The sequence below is a fragment of the Corythoichthys intestinalis genome, chromosome 11 (assembly GCF_030265065.1).
Source record: "Corythoichthys intestinalis isolate RoL2023-P3 chromosome 11, ASM3026506v1, whole genome shotgun sequence".
Lineage (NCBI taxonomy): Eukaryota > Metazoa > Chordata > Actinopteri > Syngnathiformes > Syngnathidae > Corythoichthys > Corythoichthys intestinalis.
The window spans coordinates 37,535,044-37,557,275 of NC_080405.1; the positions used below are offsets into that span (position 1 = coordinate 37,535,044).

Sequence of the window (22,232 nt, forward strand, 5' to 3'; positions counted from 1 at the left end):
CTACGTCATTGGACAGAGGGACAGTTTTTATTTTTGCTGCAGGCAGTATCAGCTCCTTTCCTATGGTGTGGGGTTATTTTGCACAGAGCAACTTGGTATGCAACCTTATATGACTCTGACAATGCTTGCTGGTTTACTGATGCAACACTGACAAAGCGGGAGGATTGTTGGCAATATTCGGCACGTTTTCGCTGAAAAAAAATAATCCCTGCTGTCCAATGCGAACATTTAAAAACAAAGTAAACAGACTGGCCTTTCCTCGTCTCCCACTGTACTAAAAGTCAAAGACAAATGCTACATACGTCATATTGTCATATTTCCTTGTCTTAGCTTTTCATATCTCCAGTGCTCTTTGCTGTGTGCTCTTAGTTGGTTCAAAAATATTGCGCACATGCTGAAAATCAGAGCGGCACTTCCACCCACTGAGTGGATGTGCAATTACGCTTTATTCTAGTACGATCAAAAAGTATGTTCCTCAAGGTCACATGCGCCACCCCCAGCATCGGTCTGCGCCCCCCTGGGGGGGCCCGCCCCACTATTTGAGAAGTACTGCACCAGTCAGCGGCAACTCAGGGGCAGTATACATGGCCACTCTGCAACACGAAGATGCAATGACTGAGTAGCGGAATTGCCTCACGTGAATATGGTGTCGGCGAAGACGAAAAATTCTGAATCCTACCTCCAAAGAGGAAAAATTCGATTGCGGGGGCTTTAGGGGAACTGGCTCCGCATGCATATCAAAAGCTCCATGATGTCAGCACTCGTACACGTCACATTGGGTGTGCGCAGCGGTGCTATTAAACATTAAAAACAGCTAATGGCGAAACGTCGGCTTTATCAATATTCTTAAATTTAAATATGTTGAATGTTTCCATTTTTGTGCCTTTTGAACAAAACAAAAATTCCATTGCTTGGAGTAGGCGGGGATGCCGTCTTCCGGGCTGAGGTCGTCAAAGTGCATCATTCACCGTCGCCTTGTAAATCTGCACTGCCCCCTAGGGCCTGGCATGAATACTACATCGTTTTCATGCAGAATTGCGACATTGTTCGAATGGAGACGGAACCATATAAATGCAAATTGGAATTTTTCGTCTTCTCGGAGAGTCACCATGTAAACTGCCCCTCATTCAAGTGAGAGGCTGTTCTTAGCAGCGTGAGCGTCAAACCATGAGTGAATTTGAGTGGACTCACTCAATGAAGCATTTAATAAAGACAAGCATTGTTCTACAATTTTTTGGGTAAAAAAATTAATTCACATTATGAAAGTGGCACGTTGGGACAGTGGCTAGCACATCCAGCTAAGAGTTCTGTGCCCTAACATTTTGTGTTGGTGCAACTGAAGAAAAATGTTAGGTGCAACCAATGCAAAAAGTAAGTGTGGAGCCTCGGCAATATATACAGTATATCACAATGTTAATTTTTTGCCCAATATCGTTCAGGCCTAAATTCTTTTTTTTTTTTTTTTTTTTTTTTTTAACTTTTTAAGGGATAAAAAGTAACAAAATACTCCAGAAATACAATAGCATTGTCAAAAGATACAAAAATATATACGTTCCTATTTCTCCCTTATTACATCTTTGAGAATGAGAGGTCAATTGTTTACAGAAAGGAGAACAGGAACTTTGGAACAGGGACAGAAACTATATTCCTCCTCAATAATAATGAGTTCATCGACGGTCCTGTTAGCTTAGCCTAGCTGTACTGGCTTTATCTGCTGGCTTCGGTTACTGTCAACCTCACATCCAAAGATGATTTAAAACCATACAGATTTATGTAGGTATACACTTCTTTACTTCTTAATTAATGTTACAATTTCAAGTCAACCGTATCTTATCGTTACTATAGTTGTTTAAATATAATTATCGCTAAAGGCTAAGCTGTAAGAGTATTACGATACCTTTCTTTTAAGGCTGATGATGGGTAATTTTCACACTATGATCAGCCATTGTTAAATAACATTTCAGACAACGAGCCTATATTTCTATTTTTATACTTTTACATTATACAAGTTGATGCAAAGAGAGAAGTCGAAGGCTCAGATGCACGTTATGTTCCCACATTTTTTGGGCTTTGAGTCAATAGTGTCGTCTTTTTCTCATGTACTACAGCTGCATCACTCCATTTGGCTTACCTTCTGTGGAGTGGAGGCTTCCGTCTTAGATCTCACCACGTCACATTCCTCTTTAACTGGCTCATCTTTGGTATCGGAAGCTTCAGTGTCCGACGCTGCCGTAGATGATGATGATGATGACGCTGCTGCTGTTTCTGTTGTTGTTGATGTCACTACTGCTGCTGCTCCTCCTGTCACTAGCTCCTTAAGTTTCTGATTTTCTTGCCTGAAAAGAGAACAACAACCAGTGTTGTTAATCTTACTGAAAAAAAGTAATTAATTATAGTTACAAATTACTTCTCCCAAAAAGTAATTGCGTTAGTAACTCAATTACCTGAATGTAAGAGTAATTAGTTACTTGGCAAAGTAATTGGTGATAATTACTTTTTTTTTTCCCTCAAAAAAAAAAAAAAAAAAAAAAAAAAAAAAAAAAAAAAAAAACATTGGCCACACTATGTGAAGTTTTTTGTGAAGGTTTTTGGTACAATCGGCCCGAGCCCAATTCTTTACCCTAATTTACCCTTTACCCTGAATCAACTGTAAAAAGTTGTTAAAATTGCTCCCATTATTGCATTTGTTCCCTTCTCTCTACTTTCGACATATGAAAGTTTTAAAACTGTTTCATCATTTAAAGATAGATTCAAGTCAAGATTTTGCCGATTTAGAAGTATTTATATAAAAAGATTAAAAGAAGATAAAAAGTTACTTAGGTTCGCTAGGAAGGTTCTCTACAACAGAGCCGTCCTAAAAAGTCTACTGCTTTAAGATGGCGGCTGTCTACTAACGCATTTAGTGCCATGCAGTGTTGTTAATTTTACTTTAAAAAAGTAATTAATTACAGTTACAAATTACTTCTCCCAAAAAGTAATTGCGTTAGTAACTCAGTTACCTGAATGTAAGAGTAATTAGTTACTTGGCAAAGTAACTAGTGATATGTTTTTTTCTTTCTCAAAAAAAAAAAAAAAAAAAAAAAAACACACACACACACAGGTCACACAATGTGAAGCTTAAAGTGTTTGGGGGACAATTGGCCCTAGCCCAATTCTTTACCCTCCACTTAACTAGACACAAGGGTATTGCGATAACTAGCTAGTAACCTTTGCTATGTGTGGAAGTCATTTAAAGTTGTGAATCAATCGTTAAAGTTGTTAAAATTTCTCCCGTTATTGCATTAGTTCCCTTCTGTCTACTTTAAACATGTGTAAGTTTTAAAACTGTTTCATCATTTAAAGATAGATTTAAGTTAAGATTTTGCCGATTTAGGAGCATTTTAGATTTTAAAAAATTACTTAGGTTCGCTAGGAAGGATCTCTACATCAGGGCCTTCCTGAGAGGTCTACTGCTTTAAGATGGCGGCTGTTTACAAACGCATGTAGTCCTTAAAACATGTTGGCAGTGCAGCAGTGTCTATCATTTGCATCTAGTTCTATAATATGATATCTACCGTGTCATGTGGGCGTAGTTTGTCTGCTATGGCTGCAGTCAGGTATTATTGGAGCCACCTAGCATCGCGGTTGCAACGGCGTCTTCCCCACTCCTGCTCTGCTCTCGTCCCCGTGAGTCCGTTTCTCTCAGACTTTTTTTTATTCAACCAACTTAGTAACGCATAGTAACGCACGCCTTTCCCGCCTCAGTAACAGTAACGGCGTTGCCAAGATGAGAAAAGTAATTAATTAGATTACTCATTACTGAAAAAAATAACGCCGTTAGTAACGCCGTTATATTGTAACGCCGTTATTAACAACACTGACAACAACACACAAACTTGAAAACAAGGTAAGAAAAAGAGCAATTCTAGAGCTTTGGTAATACCCTTCAGAGCCCAAAAAGGCAAAAGAATGTCAGAACACCATTCTGCTACTGTACATTTTCCTACAATATGAAAGCATGCAAAACACGCAACACTCATTGTGAAAACAATTTCTTATCAAGACAGCAGGTTTGTTTGTTTGTAGTGTAATGTTTTCACAGTGCAAGAGTTTCCCAAAGCATATGAAAGCAGAACCAAAAAGTAGGTCAAATAGTACCTGCATGATTAATTACAAACACAATTATAAACATACTGTTAAATTGACACACTGACATTCTTTGACGGCGATAAACGTCGTTGATGGCACTGAAACATGATTTTTAATTAGAGCTGTCCCGACTAGACAACGTAGTCGACATAATTGATGCGTCGACAAACACACCATCCCGTCGACGGTTAATAAAGGTTTTTAAAAAACATATACGTGTTGAAAGTTGAGAATGGCGGACTCTCGGGATTCAAGCGGGGAAAGAAGCACAAAGCCAAAAAAGCGCACCATAGTGACCAAAGCATGGACTTATTTCAACGAAACAAAGGAGGGTACACTGTCACTGTGCAATCTCTGTAATGCCAAACTCGCATACCACGGCAGCACGTCGGCCGTCAATGAACACCTGAAGCGCCGTCACACAGGTATAATTTTGGAAGACGACAGGAGACAACAAGATGGCGGATCGTAAGTCCATATAACAACATTTTTTATTGAAGTTGCATTCATGTGGGTCGTACGACAGAGTATTAGGGGCTAATGTAGCTGAATAAGCAGCTACCGTAATTTCCGGACCATTGAGCGCCCCGGATTACAAGTCTCACCCAGTACATTTTTAAAGGAAAAAGCATTTTGTACATACATAAGCCTCTCCTGCCTATAAGCCGCGTGTGCCCACATATTAAACTGAAATATTTATAAAGAAATACACAGTTTTCCAAGTTTAAATACAGCGCGTGACTTACAGGTAAGGGAGGTGCGGAAGAGCAAGAGACGTGCTGTCGTTGTTGTTGCGGGTTTGTCTGTGTGTGTGTGTCGGCTGCTAGAGGCAGCAGTCGTGTGTTGTTCGGCGAGTTTCCAAAATAAAGAATTGCAACCTAACTTAACGGGTTACTATTTGTCATCGTTACAATACCTTAACTTTTCTTTCCAAACAGCGCCAGCAACACGGCACTTAGCTGACTCCTCAAGCTCACTCCTTAGCGTGTCGTCCTCTTCACGCAGCAGACTGGCTTTTCGAAACCCGCTGGTGATGGTGGATTTTTTTCACGCTGCTCCACGCTGTCAGACTTTTGCAAAAGTTGCTCTTCGCATACGACCACTTTTGTAAACGATCTGACGCCGCTGGCCATCCAAGCCTTCAATTCAACTCGGCACGTCATATCCATTTCTTCTAGCATGATGCGGGTATGCTAAGTCTTGCCTGGCACGGCTAGACTGTTCTCCGTGTGTTTTTCAAACACTGAGAGAATAGTCTGAGACCCAGCCCATTAACGCCCTCTCGAACAAGTACAAAATCAATCGATAAATCAGATTCATTTATTTGCGTGACGTGCTCTTAACGAGCGGTGTCACTCTTCCGCGTCGGAAGTCGTGTCCACAACACAGATGGTGAACAGGAGAGCCGAAAATATGTTCCAATCCACGGTAAAATCAGTTTTAAATTACCAAAAACACATCGACACAAGTCAGTGACAACAGTCTGTCTCGCGCTAGCCATGTTGAATAAACTCCGCTCTCCTCGTATGTTTACTTCCGCGCGCAAGTCCCTCGTCCCGCCCGTTGCTGATTGGTCAACTCCGCTGTCTGTTTGCTGTGGCTTGCTCCGCCCTGAAAATGTTATCCGCTTAATGGTGGCCAGACTCAATGGCTGGAACAGCGGTGAGTCTGGAGTACCAGGCTATGCTAATTCTACTAATGCACAAAGGTGAGGGTCTGCTACTTTTATTCGTGCACAAAGCACAAAGTTAAAATACGGGTAAGAGTGCCAACTAGCGTCTTCCTCGACACACATATTCCACGTGTCTTATGCTTGCATTTTATGCTCGAGCGCTCCTGGTGGTCGTTAGAAAAATTGATAAATTGGCCGCATCATTGCATACGCCGCAGGATTCAAAATGAGGGAAAAAAGTAGCGGCTTGTAATCCGGAATTTACGGTAACTACTTTACGTAGCACGTTGCCGCCTACGTTAAAATGAACAATATTGAAAGCATCTTGTGTTTTAGAATCTGTTTTAAAAACAGGGAAATCTTTACTATTTTGCTTCATCTACATCAAATTATAATCAATAGAAAAATTTATACTAATGCTTTGTCGTAGCTCCCAGCGAAGGTACATGTATGTAAAGTGCGTAGCGGCTCACAGCTACATTACCCCTTAGTAATAATGCGACTTTTTCCATTGTAGCGTCGTATAAACATGCATCATTAATTTTTTTTCACACACTTCACACCAGTGATACATGACATTTATTTATCTACTCTGCTGGTGCTTACTCTAGTGCTGAACAATATAGACATGCCACAAAAAGAGAAAGTAAGATTTTTTTTTTAATCCTGTCAGAAAAGTGAAGTCACAGTGTTCTGAATCTGTTTATATTCATTATTTTGCACTAGTTAATGCCATAAGCATTTGACCTCATTGTTTCTTTATGATTTATTATTGTTATTTATGTGTTTATTTGCACTTTAATAAAGAATTTAAGTGTTCCAAAAAATGTTGTTGTGAATTAATAATCGTCAACAAAAATTTAATTGAAAGATTAGAAATTTAAATTTTTAAAAAAATAATAAATAAATAAATAAAAAAGCTCATAAAAAATTATTAGATTAGTCGACTAATCGTTAAAAAAGTCTACAGACTAATCGGCAGAAACAATCATTTGGCATAGCCTTATCTTTAATATGCTTAAGTTTTCATACAGCTCGTATTTAAACTTTCTACTACAATTTTTAAATGAACGATAGCTTAAACCTGTTGGTGAGAAAATTACAACAAGCAAAACAAAAAAACTACAGCTTAACTGACTTTTTTTTAAATTATTACCTCAGCTGTTCCAAGTCTCGATTCCTAATATGATGATCCTCTTCCATTTTTTTCCGAAGCTCATTGTTCTCCTGCCTGAGCTGCTCACACAGGGTCTGCAAAACAAAAGTAGCTTGAATTCACTGTCAATATATTCTCCTCCAACTAGCCATACTTTGCAAGTCTGTATGAACAGAATTAAGAAATGCCACCCTATGTGATGTCAAAACACAGTTTTTCCCCCTATCATTTGCATGCACACAACTAGCAGACATTATGCAACAACCAAAAAAAATCCCACTGTAACAGGACCCTTGATATAAATTGTAAGTTCACTGCTAGTTTTAACTATTAGGTTACTATGTTTAAAAAGTGGTGTGCAATGCAAGAAATATTTACAATATAAAGTGTTCAAAATTGCCATTAAATAATGCTCTGTGCCCAACTTCCAGAGAACAAAATTAAACCAGACTGTGAGCATGGTTAAAACATCCCAGCAAAACAAAGCACCACCCCAATAAATAACTTGAAAATCTCTCAGTGGTGTTGAGAAGCAAATTGCTTGGATGATGGGTGTTTTACTCCTCACCCTTTGAAAACAGGCAACACCTTCTTTTGTCTTTACAGCCTCAGAAAATAGAACACAACCACGTCAACATCAGCCCAAGGTGGTGTCATCCAGAACAAGAACAGTATTTTTTTCCAAACTAGTCAAATGTTTGCCATAAAAATCAAAAATGTTATGTATGGATTCTTGTCCCAGCTTTAACCCTTCATAAAGCACTCATTTTAATTCAACAAAATTGAAAATTAAAACACTTAAAAGTGTTCAGGAAGTTGTTTTTGTTTAATGTTTTTATTGAAATTTTGTACGTCAAATCATAGGTTAAATGTATTTAAGTTAAAGAACATAACCTTAAAATTATATAATTTAAAAGGCAATAATATTTTATCCTAAATTGTTCCGTTTTGAGTGGGATTATTTCGTTTGTTTTTGAAAAACATGTTTGTCGAGTTGTTTCGTATAATTTAATATATTGACGACAAAATTAATAATATTCACTAGTAATATTCGATTATTTACATTTTATTGCACCAAAATCGTCGCTTACCCTATAAAGAGTTCTATTTCAAATAAAAATTAAATTAAAAATGAAAAAAAAAAATCCTGAAAAATATATTTTTAATTAAGCAGGGGATGTAGCCTATGAAGGGTTACAGTTATTTAAAGTTAAAAAGTAAACTACTCCTCCAAAAAAGAAAAATTAAACCTGACAAATAGAAAATTACAAAATTACCCTATACTTTTGTGCTGTTGCCTATGAAGTTTACATTGTCAAATTAAATTCTAAACATTCTTACATTAAAACATAAATAACCTAAAAAAATGTTTGTGATATTGTGCTTTCACTTACCTGTAGAAGTGACGTCCTCTGTTCATTCTTTTGCACCTTCGAGGAAAGATGGTGAAACTCCACAGCCATTCGACCAAGGTGAGCTAATAGCTGGTTTGGGTTGGACTCCTCCGCAAACAAGCTAAAGGAGCTCTCCAATTTCTTCAGCTGGCTCGCCAGCTCGACGTTCTCCTGCGGCAGGAGGGGGATTACTCCGACAGCCGACCGGGCCTGAAGATACACCCACCCACATGTTCACAAGTCAGTCAATCTTTCCTTTCAAGGTAAATATCTATAAAGTGCATTTTCGAAAAGAATCCCACTGTAGGAGTTGTAGTGTTACTACTTTTTACAAGTCAGACCAGTTGAGCTCGTCCGATGATTATAGAAAAATAAAAACAAATAAAAATGCAAAAATGGGAACATATCAAAGAGGCTTGCTTTACCGATCCAACCACATATACAAATGTCACAAGTATGCAAAATTTAGAATATCATACCATCTATGTCTGTAGTATTCTGCTAGCGTATGCAATGACTACGTCCCTTAGGATGCAGCATGTGACTGAATCATGTGTGATTTCAGTTAGCAATAATCCTGGACTTTCCCCTGGTTGACTCAGGCTAGAACTACCAGTATTGAATGAGCTGCTGAGTTACTTCAACAGGATAAGTTTCAGTTGTTGGGAAAAGGGTGTGTGTCCACACCCGTCTAAATTACACATTTATCAGTGTCAGTGACATACCGAAACTTTGACAACTGCTAGCGTTCTATTTTCTAAAACGGAAAGCAAAAGCCCGTGTAAAAATAAAATGGGCACATACGGTCAAGGCGTCTGACGTCCTTCTGTCCATATTGACCACCTCGAACTCTGATAAGGCGTCCTGTAAAAAAACCTTAGAGTTGGGTAACAATGGCAAACACAGCGCAGCCCCTAAATAAAAGTTCCGCTATTTGCAATGTTGTAATATTTGCAAACTTCACACTCACATTAAGTCTGTTAGGTCTCGCTAAACAGCTCGCATCCGCTTCTTTCGGCTCAGCAGCGGAACGTAAACAAGGTTTACCTTCATGTGAAAGTGGCATAGTCAACACCCTATTTAACATTTATTTCACAAATATCAAATAATAAACTAATTGAGACTTACTTTGTGTTTCCGTCTGACCGTGACCACCGCCGGCACACAGACTGGCCGCGAAGCTGGAGGACTTGAGCGCTTCGTTGTCCCTCACGAGTTCCTCCACTCGCTGACGAAGCCTCGACGCTTCTAACTGAGACTCTTCGAGCAAATCGCCTGCAAAGACGGGGCTGTTCAGCTTCATCGGCTACTAAGCTCGCATGTACTGCCACAACAAGAATCAAATAGGATGTGCTGAAGAACAAGTAAGACTCCTTCAATGAGTCATAGGCGACAGGATAGTAAAACCTACTTTACTACATTTTTCTTCGACATGTTCCATGTCTGTCATTCCTCTATTTGTATTGTTTGACTATGAGAATAATTCTAGCATGTTGTTTCAACAGACTGTTAAAGTACTGTACACACAATAAAGTTGGAATGCAAGGCACTCATACGGGCTTACCAAGGCTCTTCAGACCTTTCATCCTCTCCCTCAGCATACTGTTTTCCTCCAGGAGCTGTCGATAGCTGCTTCCTCCGACAGCCTCATCTCTGGTCTTGACGTCACTCCCACCCGGATCGTAGATGCGGTACGGACCTTTTCCTTCCATTGTTTTGTTCACACGTTAAGCATGGTCCTCTAAACTGAAGAGACAAACACATTATGTTGTGAGCCAAGCGACGGCGTTTCCAGAGCAAAAACAGTAAAATTGGACAAAGAACCTCCAAATATTTGGCTTAAAATATACAAATTTAATACGTGTATGGTGGTCCGGTTTGACAATTAATTTACTGGCTGCCATTGACGATAAAAGTCCAGTCCATTTAATCTGGGCCCCCAAATTCAAATGAATTGGACGTCGAGTGACAAACTATCTTGAATTCACAGCAGGATGAAAAGAGCCACATGATTGAACGGCATTAAAAGAGTTAGGAAGAACAATGCATTTAACTCATTCACTCAACCTTCCGAATCATACCCTGGTTTTTCCTGTCCTCTCTCAATGGCAGCAAATGAATTGAAAGAGGAAAAGATATTTTCATCTTTCAAACAGGGTGGTTTAAAAACAGCACGTTTCAGACAATAAATCTGCAGCTACACATTGGTGTAATACATATAAGCTTTTAAGAGTGACTGCATTCTCACAATGGAAGCACTGAACGAATCGTCTTTTTTCAACACAAAGAGTGACCATAAATACACCATTCATGTCAAATGATCTTGAGCAAAAAAATTCACACCTAATTATGTCATATAAATCGCTAAACTGCCCGACACAAACTATCCAGTTGATAGCTACCTTGATTGGTTGAAGCAGGCTAATATTAGTTTTCGCTGTTGTCATGCAAATGACTAGCCACATCTCGTTAGCTGTCGGCTAGCTAACACTAGATAACAATAGGAGACAGGAAGCAGCTCGCTCCTTTTTTAACGCCTCTAGAGACACTTTTGACGAAGCGCTCCGTTAGTCAGAAAGCGTGGAGATACCTGACAAAGCAACAAACAAAGCGGCGTCCTTTGACACAATGGCTTTCCGCTAGCAGCGGCCTCTTGTCTCTGTGCTCAGACATCTACTGCGGAAGTGGTTGCTGCTATGCCGTAACACGGGAAATTCCACCTTGCGACGTTTGATGTAAACAGCGATGATTGACTGTCAAGGCGACCAATCAGAGAGCAGAAATGAGTGACAGTCAACACGGCCAATCAAGGAGCGAATCTGTCTGCTTCAATTTTCGAATGAGTTTTACGCTTCGTTTTGCTTTTAACGTCAATGCATACAGTAATCTTTTACTTGTTTTTTTTTTTTTTTTTCCATTTTTTTTTTTTTACAATTGATTACTCTCCTCTAAGACGAGATACTGCAATTAACGTTTTATTGAGCAAGTGACTATGTTTGGTGATTTAATTTTTTTTTTTAACACTGCTATCCTGCTGAGAAATCTATGCATAGGTTAGTTAATGTACCAGTAAAAATAGTAACAAAAACAAAATCAGCAGAACCTTGCTGGATAAAGGAAAATCTGATCATGGGAACCCAAACTTTTTCATACAACTGTATTACCGTATTGGCCCGAATATAAGACGGTGTTTTTTGCACTGAAATAAGACTAAAAAAGAGGGGGTCGTCTTATATTCGCGGTCTAGACATTATACCCATTCACGACGCTAGATGGCGCCAGATATCATTGAAGCGATATACTGTCATGACAGAGCTCAGCTACTCTCAAGTTTAACCAGTTTGCAATGTTTTTCCTTATTCAGATTTGTTTCAAGAATACAGTTACAGTTAGACTTCACTTTGATGGTTAATGCAGTTATTGCAATTTTGTTGTTTTATCACAATAGACTGGGTTATTTACATTTCAAAAACCGGAAGCCATTCATTTACGAACGTGATTGCACTTTAGTTTACATTAGGGCTGCCAAACGATTAAAAATTTGAATCGATTTCATTACAGCTTAAAAATTAATTAATCGTAATTAATCGCAATTAATCGCAATTCAAACCATCGATAAAATATGCCATATTTTTCTGTAAATTATTGTTGGAATGGAAAGATAAGACACAAGATTGATATATACATTCAACATACGGTACATAAGGACTGTATTTGTTTATTATAACAATAAATCAACAAGATGGCATTAACATTATTAACATTCTGTTAAAGCGATCCATGGATAGAAAGACTTGTAGTTCTTAAAAGAAAAATGTTAGTTAAGTTATAGAAATTTTATATTAAAACCCCCTCTTAATGTTTTCGTTTTAATAAAATCTGTAAAATTTTCAATCAAAAAATAAACTAGTAGCCCGCCATTGTTGATGTCAATAATTACTTACACAATGCTCATGGGTGCTGAAGCCTATAAAATCAGTCGCACCCAAGCGCCAGCAGAGGGCGGCAAAACTCCATAAAACACAACAAGTGAGCGTTTCACTGTACTGTCATTTAAATCTGTCTGAGCGGGGCATCTGCGTTAATTGCGTCAAATATTTTAACGTGATTAATTTAAAAAATTAATTAACGCCCATTAACGCGATAATTTTGACAGCCCTAGTTTACATATTTAAATGTTCAGATATTAAGATTTGAATGAGGCAAAATAACATGCTTTTTCTCTCAAATATATTGTTATAATCATTTGTTTCGGATGTACTGTAATTATTTTCTGTATAAAAATTAACTTGGTGTTCAAAAAGTTTTTTTAAAAATGTGAGTCTTGAAAAAGAGGGGGTCGTCTTATAATCAGGGTCATTTTATATTCGGGCCAATACAGTACTTTATTTTAGCAGATCATCATGTCATTTAGATAAGAATTTTTTTTAAAAAGAGGTGGGTACAGAAGCCAAAATTTTTACTCAAGCAAGAGTGCGTGTTACTTCAACATCATATTACTCAAGTAAAAGAAAAGTAGTCATCCAAAAAATGTACTCAAGTACAAGTAAAAAAGTATCCAGTGAAAAGAATACTCAAGTAATGAGTAACATTATGAGTAACCGCTCACAAAGTTAGATTTTTTTTCTGTTTAAACAATGGTATTTTTTTTTTCTTAGTACAATGTTATCAATATGGACTGTTATTATACTGTACTATCACCTATTACATAACAGCATTTAGCCAAAGAAATAAGAAAAAAAAAAAGGAAAAAAATATGTAGAACTGTAGCATCATTCGTCCAAAGAGCATGAGTGCCCTCAAGTGGAGAAAATAATTCCTAGTTTGCATAGTTGAATAGGTTCTTCATAGTTCCTATTATAATATTAAAAAGATCATATCTCTGGTTTTCCGTGGTCAACCAGTGCCAAATAAAATCACGAAAGAGGTTAAAATCCGTGCTTTCGAGTCATGTTGAGGGAAGCGCTCTCCGTCAATTTTTTTACCGTGCTTTGAAGACGCCATGTGATTGAACAGATCGGTGTGATCATAGAACGACGAGATTGAGTCTGATTGGTATAATGGAGTCATGTGTTATTGTTGCAATGTCTCATTGGTGAAACTAGTAGAGCTACTGTTGGCTTCGCTGGGGCAAAAAGTAAAATCTAATATGTAGAATAAAGAGGAAAAATGTAACGACTAGAGTAGCCCAAAGTAGCGTAGCAAGAGTAGTGTTTCTTCTTCACAAATCTACTCAAGTAAAAGTGAAGTATGGCTTCCTAAAACTACTCTTAGAAGTACATTTTTCTCCAAATGTTACTCAAGTAAATGTAACGGAGTAAATTTAACGCGAACATGAAATCAACCCTTTCGGGGACAGTGGTCACTACATTGGACATCTATTTAAAAGTTATTATGAGCTTAACTCGTTCACTGTCGGTCCAGGACACAGGGTATGTGTTGTGGTAGTTAGTACAAGAGGGAAATTGATATTGAAAACACTGATTGACATCACAAGATGTCCAATCCATTTCAGCAAAGCGATCGAACAATTGCTTCCAGCCCTCCTCCCTCGTTAAAATGGATTGGACATCCATTGCCGTAAAGAGCAAGCCAGCAAAAGCATTAAGCTATGTGATGTCACAAGAGTTGTATTAAAATAAATAAATAAATAAATAAATAAAAACAAAAAATCAACAAAATTCCCTCAACTAAATATATACATGGTACATGGACAGTACTTATATAGCGCATTTATCTGCATGGTTACCATGCCCAAAGTGCTTTACATTAGTACACATTTACCCATTCACACACCAATGGGGCTGCTGCCATGCAAGGCGCTGTCAACCCATTGGAGGCAAATCAGGGTTCAGTGCCTTGCCCAAGGGCACTTCGACAGTGGGCAGTCATAGCCGGGGAATCGAATCACTGACCCTTTAGTCCAAGGACAACTCCAGTTACCAACTGCACCACAGCCGCCCACAGTCCACATTTATTTTAATTTAAAGATTTTTTTCTTCTGTTTTCAATTTATTACAATTTGTTTTTGTTGGGTTTTTTTTGAGTGTATATTTTCGTAAGTCTTTATTTTATTTAGAATCATTTGGCTTCTTTGTTTTATTCATTTTTTTTTTTTTTAACTATTTAAATAATTGATTTTTCCCCCGATATGCATCCTTCAATTAATTCAGTCATTTTATTTAAAACTATTTATGTATTTCTTTTATTTCTCATTGCAAAATACGAGTTGGCAACACTAATATTACAATTGGATGACTAATGGAGGCTGAAAAATAGTGTCTTGGAGGCCGCAAATGGCCTCCCAAAAAAAAAAAAAAAAAAAAAAAAAAAACATCATTTGCACATGAAAGAGCTAAATTCTTCAGACCAATAATACAGCATAATTTAAATTGGAAAGGGCATATCAACTAGTCATATTACAGCAAAATTTTGCAATCTCTTCCAATAATGTTAAAGTTAAAAGTTTTTGCGTGAGCAGATATTGTTTATTCTGGTTTGTTCCTCAGGTATTCTTTTTTGACCTATAGTTTACAGTTGTGGGAAAATACATATTCAACAAATATTGACCCAATATTTACTATTCAAAAAAGAGCTATCCAAAATGTAAACATAATGGCTTACAGGGGGGAAAAAAGAACATTTCTTTGAATAAGGTATGTTGCTTATAATTTCAAAGTTAGTGGCATGCTGATGAAAAAACGTATTTAAACAGTGTTAGTAAATCGCTTGATATCTCCGAATAAATCAGGAAACCGAAACTGATAAAGAGCTTAGTGGGGGCTTCTTTGATTGCCTCAAACATTTCCACAGAATTTGACCACAGTATGATTGAGGTCAGGTCAGCGATACATTATTTCTCATCAGGATGTAAAGATAAAGAGTTGAAATTGTCATTCAATACGTCCTGTTATATGAAATGTCGGAAGAAAGATTCGAGCCCCAAACAGTGTCAGCAATTCAAATTATTACTCCACCCTATTACTCTTTTACATAATGTATACTGTACTTTTAGAGTGATACATTTCAGAACACTTTCAATCATGTGAGAGTGATATGTAACTGACTTTATGGCTAAGTTATTGCAACACTGACATCTTGTGGGAATTATCAGACACATTTGACTTCTTGTAGGTCAAAATTCACAATCGACTGTAACATCACACCACCAGAAGACAGTTAAACTAGTGCAGGATAATTTTAAGGTCAGATCATAGACATTATAACTGTGTAGTAAAGTTGTGAAGCCTCATAGTTCTGAGAACAGTACGTAATTCTCTGAATTCCTTTGCAGCCACAAAAATTTGGGGAAATCTGTTAGAAGGCATTGTTACATCCAATTCACAAACACACGGATCAAAGAAAAACAAACGAGAGAGAGAAAAAAATCATAGAAACGGAGCTGTTATCGCAACATTTTTCAGCCATTTTGTTAAATTCTGTATGCAGACATTTTCGCGTGTTGAGCTCATGGTAAGATTGCACGTTTTCACCTACAGTCAAAGCCTAAAGAGTTGGTCATTTGTATTACATTGACAATTATTGTGTAACTATATTTGGTCATTTGCTGTGGTGGGTAGTAACGCGTTACATGTACTCCTTTGCATTTATTTCAGTAACTTTTTGAGAAAAATGTACTTCTAAGAGTAATTTTACCAGAGGTGGGTAATAACGCGTTACATGTACTCTGTTACATTTAGTTGAGTAACTTTTTGAGAAAAATGTACTTCTAAAAGTAGTTATACGAAGCCATACTTTTTACTTTTACTTAGTAGTTTTTTGAAGAAAAAAACGATACTCTTACTCCACTACCTTGGGATACACAAGAGTCGTTATGTTTTTCCTCTTTATTTTACATATTAGATTTTACTTTATTTTCCCCCAGCAATGCCAACAGTAGCTCTACCAGTATCACCGATGAGACGTCGCAACAGTAATCACATGACTCCATTATACCAATCAGTCTCAATCTCGCCGTTCTACGATCATGCCGACCTGTTCAGTCACGTGGCGTCTTCAAAGCACCGTAAAAAATTTGACGGAGAGCGCTTCCCTCAACCTGACTCGAAAGCGCGGATTTTAGCCTCTTTCCTGATTTTATTTGGCACCGATTGACCACGGAAAACCAGAGATATGATCCCTTTAATTTCATAATAGTAACTATGAAGGAACTATTCACTGTTTAAACTAGGAACTATTTTCTCCACTAGAGGGCACTCATGCTCTTTAGACGAATAATGCTTCATTTCTGTGTTTTTTTTTTTTCTATCGCCGGACGTCAATGCTTTTATTTATTTATTTTGTATTTCTTTGGCTTAATGTGGTTATATAATGGGTTATTTTACAGTATCATTATAACAACACTTCATATAGATAAGTTTGTGCTGAGAGGGAAAAAATACCATTCTTTAAAAAAAAAAAAATCTAAAAAATAAAATAAGCAGTTACTCATAATGTTACTCATTACTTGAGTATTCTTTTCACTGGATACTTTTTTACTTGTACTTGAGTACATATTTTAGACAACTACTTTTACATTTACATTTCATAATAGTAACTATGAAGGAACTATTCACTGTTTAAACTAGGAGCTATTTTCTCCTCTAGAGGGCACTCATGCTCTTTAGACAACTAATGCTTCATTTCTGTCTTTTTTTTTTCTCTCGCCGAATTCAATGATTTTATTTATTTATTTCGTATTTCTTTGGCTTAATGTGGTTATATAATGGGGTATTTTACAGTATCATTATAACAACACTTCATATATATAAGTTTGTGCTGAGAGGAAAAAAAATACCATTGTTTAAAAAAAAAATCTAAAAAAAAAAAAAAGTAGTTACTCATAATGTTACTCATTACTTGAGTATTCTTTTCACTGGATACTTTTTTACTTGTACTTTAGTAAATATTTTGGACAACTACTTTCACATTTACATTTCATAATAGTAACTATGAAGGAACTATTCACTGTTTAAACCAGGAACTATTTTCTCCACTAGAGGGCACTCATGCTCTTTAGATGACTAATGCTTCATATGTTTTTTTTTTCTCTCGCCGTAATTCAATTATTTTATTTATTTGTTTTGTATTTCTTTGGCTTTATGTGGTTATATAATGGGTTATTTTACAGAATCATTATAACAACAGTTCATATTGATAAGTTTGTGCTGAGAGGAAAAAAATACCGTTGTTAAAAAAAAAAAAAAATCTAAAAAAAAAAGAAAAGCAGTTACTCATAATGTTACTTATTACTTGAGTATTCTTTTCACTGGATACTTTTTTTATTTGTACTTCAGTACATATTTTGGACAAGTACTTTTACATTTACATTTCATAAAAGTAGGGGTGAAAGTGGCTAGAATTTCTTGCCAGAACTCCCCGACGTGAAGGTCGCCACGGAGCCAAAATTTTTATTTATTTTTTCTTTTTTTTTTTTTAATATATTTATTTTATTTTATTTTATTTTTTGGGGGGACCTGTTAACCCTTTAATGCCTGCAATATGAAGGAATTGTCAGGGAATCACAAAATTTGAAAAATAAGGTCTTAATGAAATCTTTTTTCAAATTTGTAAAAAAGAAATAAAATATATGTGTAATAAGCACTAATATCTATAACCCTTGCTAAATCCTGTTTTTTTTTTTTTTTTTCATGGAACTTGCAGATGCATGAGTTGACTTGCATCCAGTTTTTTTTTTTTTTGTTTTTTTTTTTTGAGGAAAGATATTTCAAAATTTCTGAATTATTCTCAAAATCATGAAATTCTAAATGTATCAAATGTGATACATTTGGCAAGAAAGCAAAGAAAACTTTTAGCACAGACAGTTATTTGTATAGCACATACAAAAACTGATTTTCATTCAGTTTGTTTGCTTTTTGTTCTGTTTTAATTTAAAAAAAATAGTGCTCTAAATAATAAGTTGGTTAGTCTTAGTAGTATTCAGGAAAGAATAAACAAAAATAGCAAAACCATAACCAAAGTGCCACTAGGAGCGGAAGAAAATCTTCCCTGGTCCTGCCTGGAGGCGAGGGACTAAAAAGGCAAAACCAGATGAATAGCTTCCTCTGTCAACTCAATTAAATTGTATTTTTGGTGCACTAAAAATAGTTTAGTTGGCTAGATTACACACAAGATTTACGATAAGATTTTAATTGTGGACTTTTTTTATCCACACTGTACTTCATTACATCATTTTACTTTATACAAGTCTTATTTGTTGGGTCAAACTTGTTTCAATGTGTAGACTTTCTTTTCTTTTCTTTTTTTTTTTTTTTTAAATTAAACCTTTGTCTGAAAACCATTCATTTGTTCGACAAAAGCTACTGCAAATGGCTCAGGAAAAGCTGGTCTGTTCATACACGAGGGTGTATAGTACAGTATTTTAAAATTGTGCATTCATGTTTGTAATGTGTACAATATTTTTGTCAGTGTTTAACGTAGACCTCATTTCTTTGACCCATTGAGATTAAAAAAAGTTACAGTATATCCAACTATTGTAAAAGTATGAATGATTAAAAATGGCACTCGTGAGGATATATCACTCAAAAAGATGAAACATGGTATTTATGCAAGAACCTTATTTCAAGTGGTTTCACACAACTGCTTTAAGTACCTATTAAGTTATGTCGTTAAATGAAATAGGCCTAAATTATTTAGGTAAGACTTAAAAAATTACTTGAACAATCTTTTACATGCAAGTTGTGTAACCACCTTTTGCTTTTTTACAATAGGAGTGTTAATTTTAAATACTCATTGTGATGTTGTTAATATTCTAGATGAGTGGGGGACCCTAGTGCATAACATGGGCTTAACTGGCAATTGTAACCTACTTAAGCACTTGGCAGAGGTAACAGAGGGACTTTGCATCCGTTAAGTAGGCACAGAAGTCAGGCTCACTATTATGTATTTTTTCAACCGAACACACTCCAGCTATTTACAGACAACACTACTTAGAGTAGTGTGGTCACTTCACCCACAAGTTTTCGCGCTTGCTTTGTTTCCTGACACGTGCACTTAAACTGGGTGTGGCTGATTAACTCTGCTAGTACATTTAACTATGCCAGGGGTGTCTGTGTTCAACTCACTTAAGTGACACCGCGCCAAGAGCGATCTTAACACAGCTAGTGCTAGACAACACACAAATCAACACCAAACAAATAAAAAATAATTTACACAAAAAAAAATCTACTTCACAGATTTTGCGATGTACGGCATCCTCAGAGGGGAAAAAATACATACAATTTTTGCAATCCCATCACATATATATTCAGCAATGTTTTTTCATCAGTGTTTTAATTGACTCCCTTACATGATAAATACAACAATGGGTCCAGTAATTTGTAAAAACACAAAGCTGATATGTACATACAATGAAAAACACCTATTTAAAAATGTTTTTTTAATTAATTTAATCACATTACATTTATGTTACACAATGCTTTTTCATAAGTGTTTTAATTGACTCTCTGACATGACAAATACAACAATGGGTTTAGTAATTTGTAAAAACACAAAGCTAATATATATATATATATATATACATATATACACAGTGCCTTGCAAAAGTATTTGGCCCCCTTGAATCTTGCAACCTTTCGCCACATTTCAGGCTTCAAACATAAAGATAAGATATGAAATTTAATTTTTTTGTCAAGAATCAACAACAAGTGGGACACAATCGTGAAGTGGAACAACATTTATTGGATAATTTAAACTTTTTTAACAAATAAAAAACTGAAAAGTGGGGCGTGCAATATTATTCGGCCCCTTAACTTTCAGTGCAGCAAACTCACTCCAGAAGTTCAGTGAGGATCTCTGAATGATCCAATGTTGTCCTAAATGACCGATGATGATAAATAGAATCCACCTGTGTGTAATCAAGTCTCCGTATAAATGCACCTGCTCTGTGATAGTCTCAGGGTTCTGTTTAAAGTGCAGAGAGCATTATGAAAACCAAGGAACACACCAGGCAGGTCCGAGATACTGTTGTGGAGAAGTTTAAAGCCGGATTTGGATACAAAAAGATTTCCCAAGCTTTAAACATCTCAAGGAGCACTGTGCAAGCCATCATATTGAAATGGAAGGAGCATCAGACCACTGCAAATCTACCAAGACCCGGCCATCCTTCCAAACTTTCTTCTCAAACAAGGAGAAAACTGATCAGAGATGCAGCCAAGAGGCCCATGATCACTCTGGATGAACTGCAGAGATCTACAGCTGAGGTGGGAGAGTCTGTCCATAGGACAACAATCAGTCGTACACTGCACAAATCTGGCCTTTATGGAAGAGTGGCAAGAAGAAAGCCATTTCTCAAAGATATCCATAAAAAGTATCGTTTAAAGTTTGCCACAAGCCACCTGGGAGACACACCAAACATGTGGAAGAAGGTGCTCTGGTCAGATGAAACCAAAATTGAACTTTTTGGCCACAATGCAAAACGATATGTTTGGCGTAAAAGCAACACAGCTCATCACCCTGAACACACCATTCCCACTGTCAAACATGGTGGTGGCAGCATCATGGTTTGGGCCTGCTTTTCTTCAGCAGGGACAGGGAAGATGGTTAAAATTGACGGAAAGATGGATGCAGCCAAATACAGAACATTCTGGAAGAAAACCTGTTGGTATCTGCACAAGACCTGAGACTGGGACGGAGATTTATCTTCCAACAGGACAATGATCCAAAACATAAAGCAGTACTTCTCAAATGGTGGGGCGCGCCCCCCCAGGGGGGCGCAGAGCGATGCCAGGGGGGGCGCGAGTGACCTCGGGGAACATGCTTTTATTTTTTTTATTTTTTTTGCCGTACTAGAATAAAGTGTACTTGCACATCCACTCCGTGGGTGGCAGTGGCGCTCTCATTTTCAAAGTGCGTGCAGTATTTTTGAAGTAAGCAAGAGCACACGGAAGAGACTCATGCAGAGCTGGACTCACGCAGCGACCCACTGTCTTCTTCGGTTCTCACGTGTCCGGCCTAGAAGTGCCGTTTTCGGCTTGGGATCGTCACGACCACCGCCCTCACCTACGGTTCTACCTCGGCCGCCGAGAATGCGCTTTTTTCGGGCCGTTTGCCTTTGACTTTTAATATAGTGGGAAATGAGGAAAGACCACTGTTTACTGAGTCTAAAAATGATTATAGCGGAGAAGCCAAATCAGTTAAGACGCCACTTAAAGACATTCGACCTCAATCTCATTGATAAGCCGCTTGATTGTTTTTCAGCGAAAATGTGCCGAATATTGCCAATTGTCACAATCGTCCCGCTTTGTCAGTGTTATATCAGTAAACCAGTGAGCACTGTGGTGAATCAGCGAAAATAAAAACTTTCCTTCTGTCCAAAGACTTTTTTCCCCCCCTTCTATTCAGTTTTGTTTTTCGGTCAAATTTTTTGGCACGTTGTCCTGAAGAGTAAATGTTTCTAATCAATTTGAATTTGTTATTATTTACTGATTTTATTACATTTTATTTTTCAGTATCAAATGGTCAAAAATGTACCTTGAGTGTATTTTTACAGTTTGGATGTGACTTTTTTTTTTTTTTTTTTTTTTAACTTCAGGCAAATTGATGCGCGTTAAGTCTTTTCTGTTACAAGCAACACAATGTTAAAAAAGTTATACTTTATTATAAGTTGATCTATGTTACTTTTTTTCTTTAATAGAAAAAAAAGGACACAATGTTAGGCTGAGGCGTACTTATAATAGTAATATAGACGAATGATACTATTTACAGTGGCGGCAGAGAGTTGGGGGGGGGGCGCGAAACATTTACGTCTTCCTTGGGGGGGGCGTAACAGAAAATAATTGAGAAGCACTGACATAAAGCCATATCTACAATGGAATGGTTCAAAAATAAACGTATCCAGGTGTTAGAATGGCCAAGTCAAAGT

At 37.0% G+C, this 22,232-nt stretch overlaps 1 protein-coding gene across 6 annotated transcripts in view; it reads right to left on the reverse strand.

Moving 5' to 3' along the window:
* tnip1 (TNFAIP3 interacting protein 1) overlaps positions 1-22,232 on the reverse strand; it is a 40,906-nt gene that overhangs the window by 13,885 nt on the left and 4,789 nt on the right. Inside the window, exons 1-8 of one of the 6 annotated variants that reach the window (XM_057849393.1) lie at positions 10,941-12,104; positions 9,915-10,096; positions 9,479-9,625; positions 9,321-9,397; positions 9,155-9,214; positions 8,351-8,560; positions 6,957-7,051; positions 2,132-2,336 (exon numbers count right to left, since the gene is read on the reverse strand). In XM_057849393.1, coding sequence (XP_057705376.1) covers positions 2,132-2,336; positions 6,957-7,051; positions 8,351-8,560; positions 9,155-9,214; positions 9,321-9,397; positions 9,479-9,625; positions 9,915-10,062 — 942 coding nt within the window. In that variant the 5' untranslated portion in view covers positions 10,063-10,096; positions 10,941-12,104. The other 5 variants (XM_057849396.1, XM_057849398.1, XM_057849397.1 and 2 more) reach the window with 5 other exon arrangements.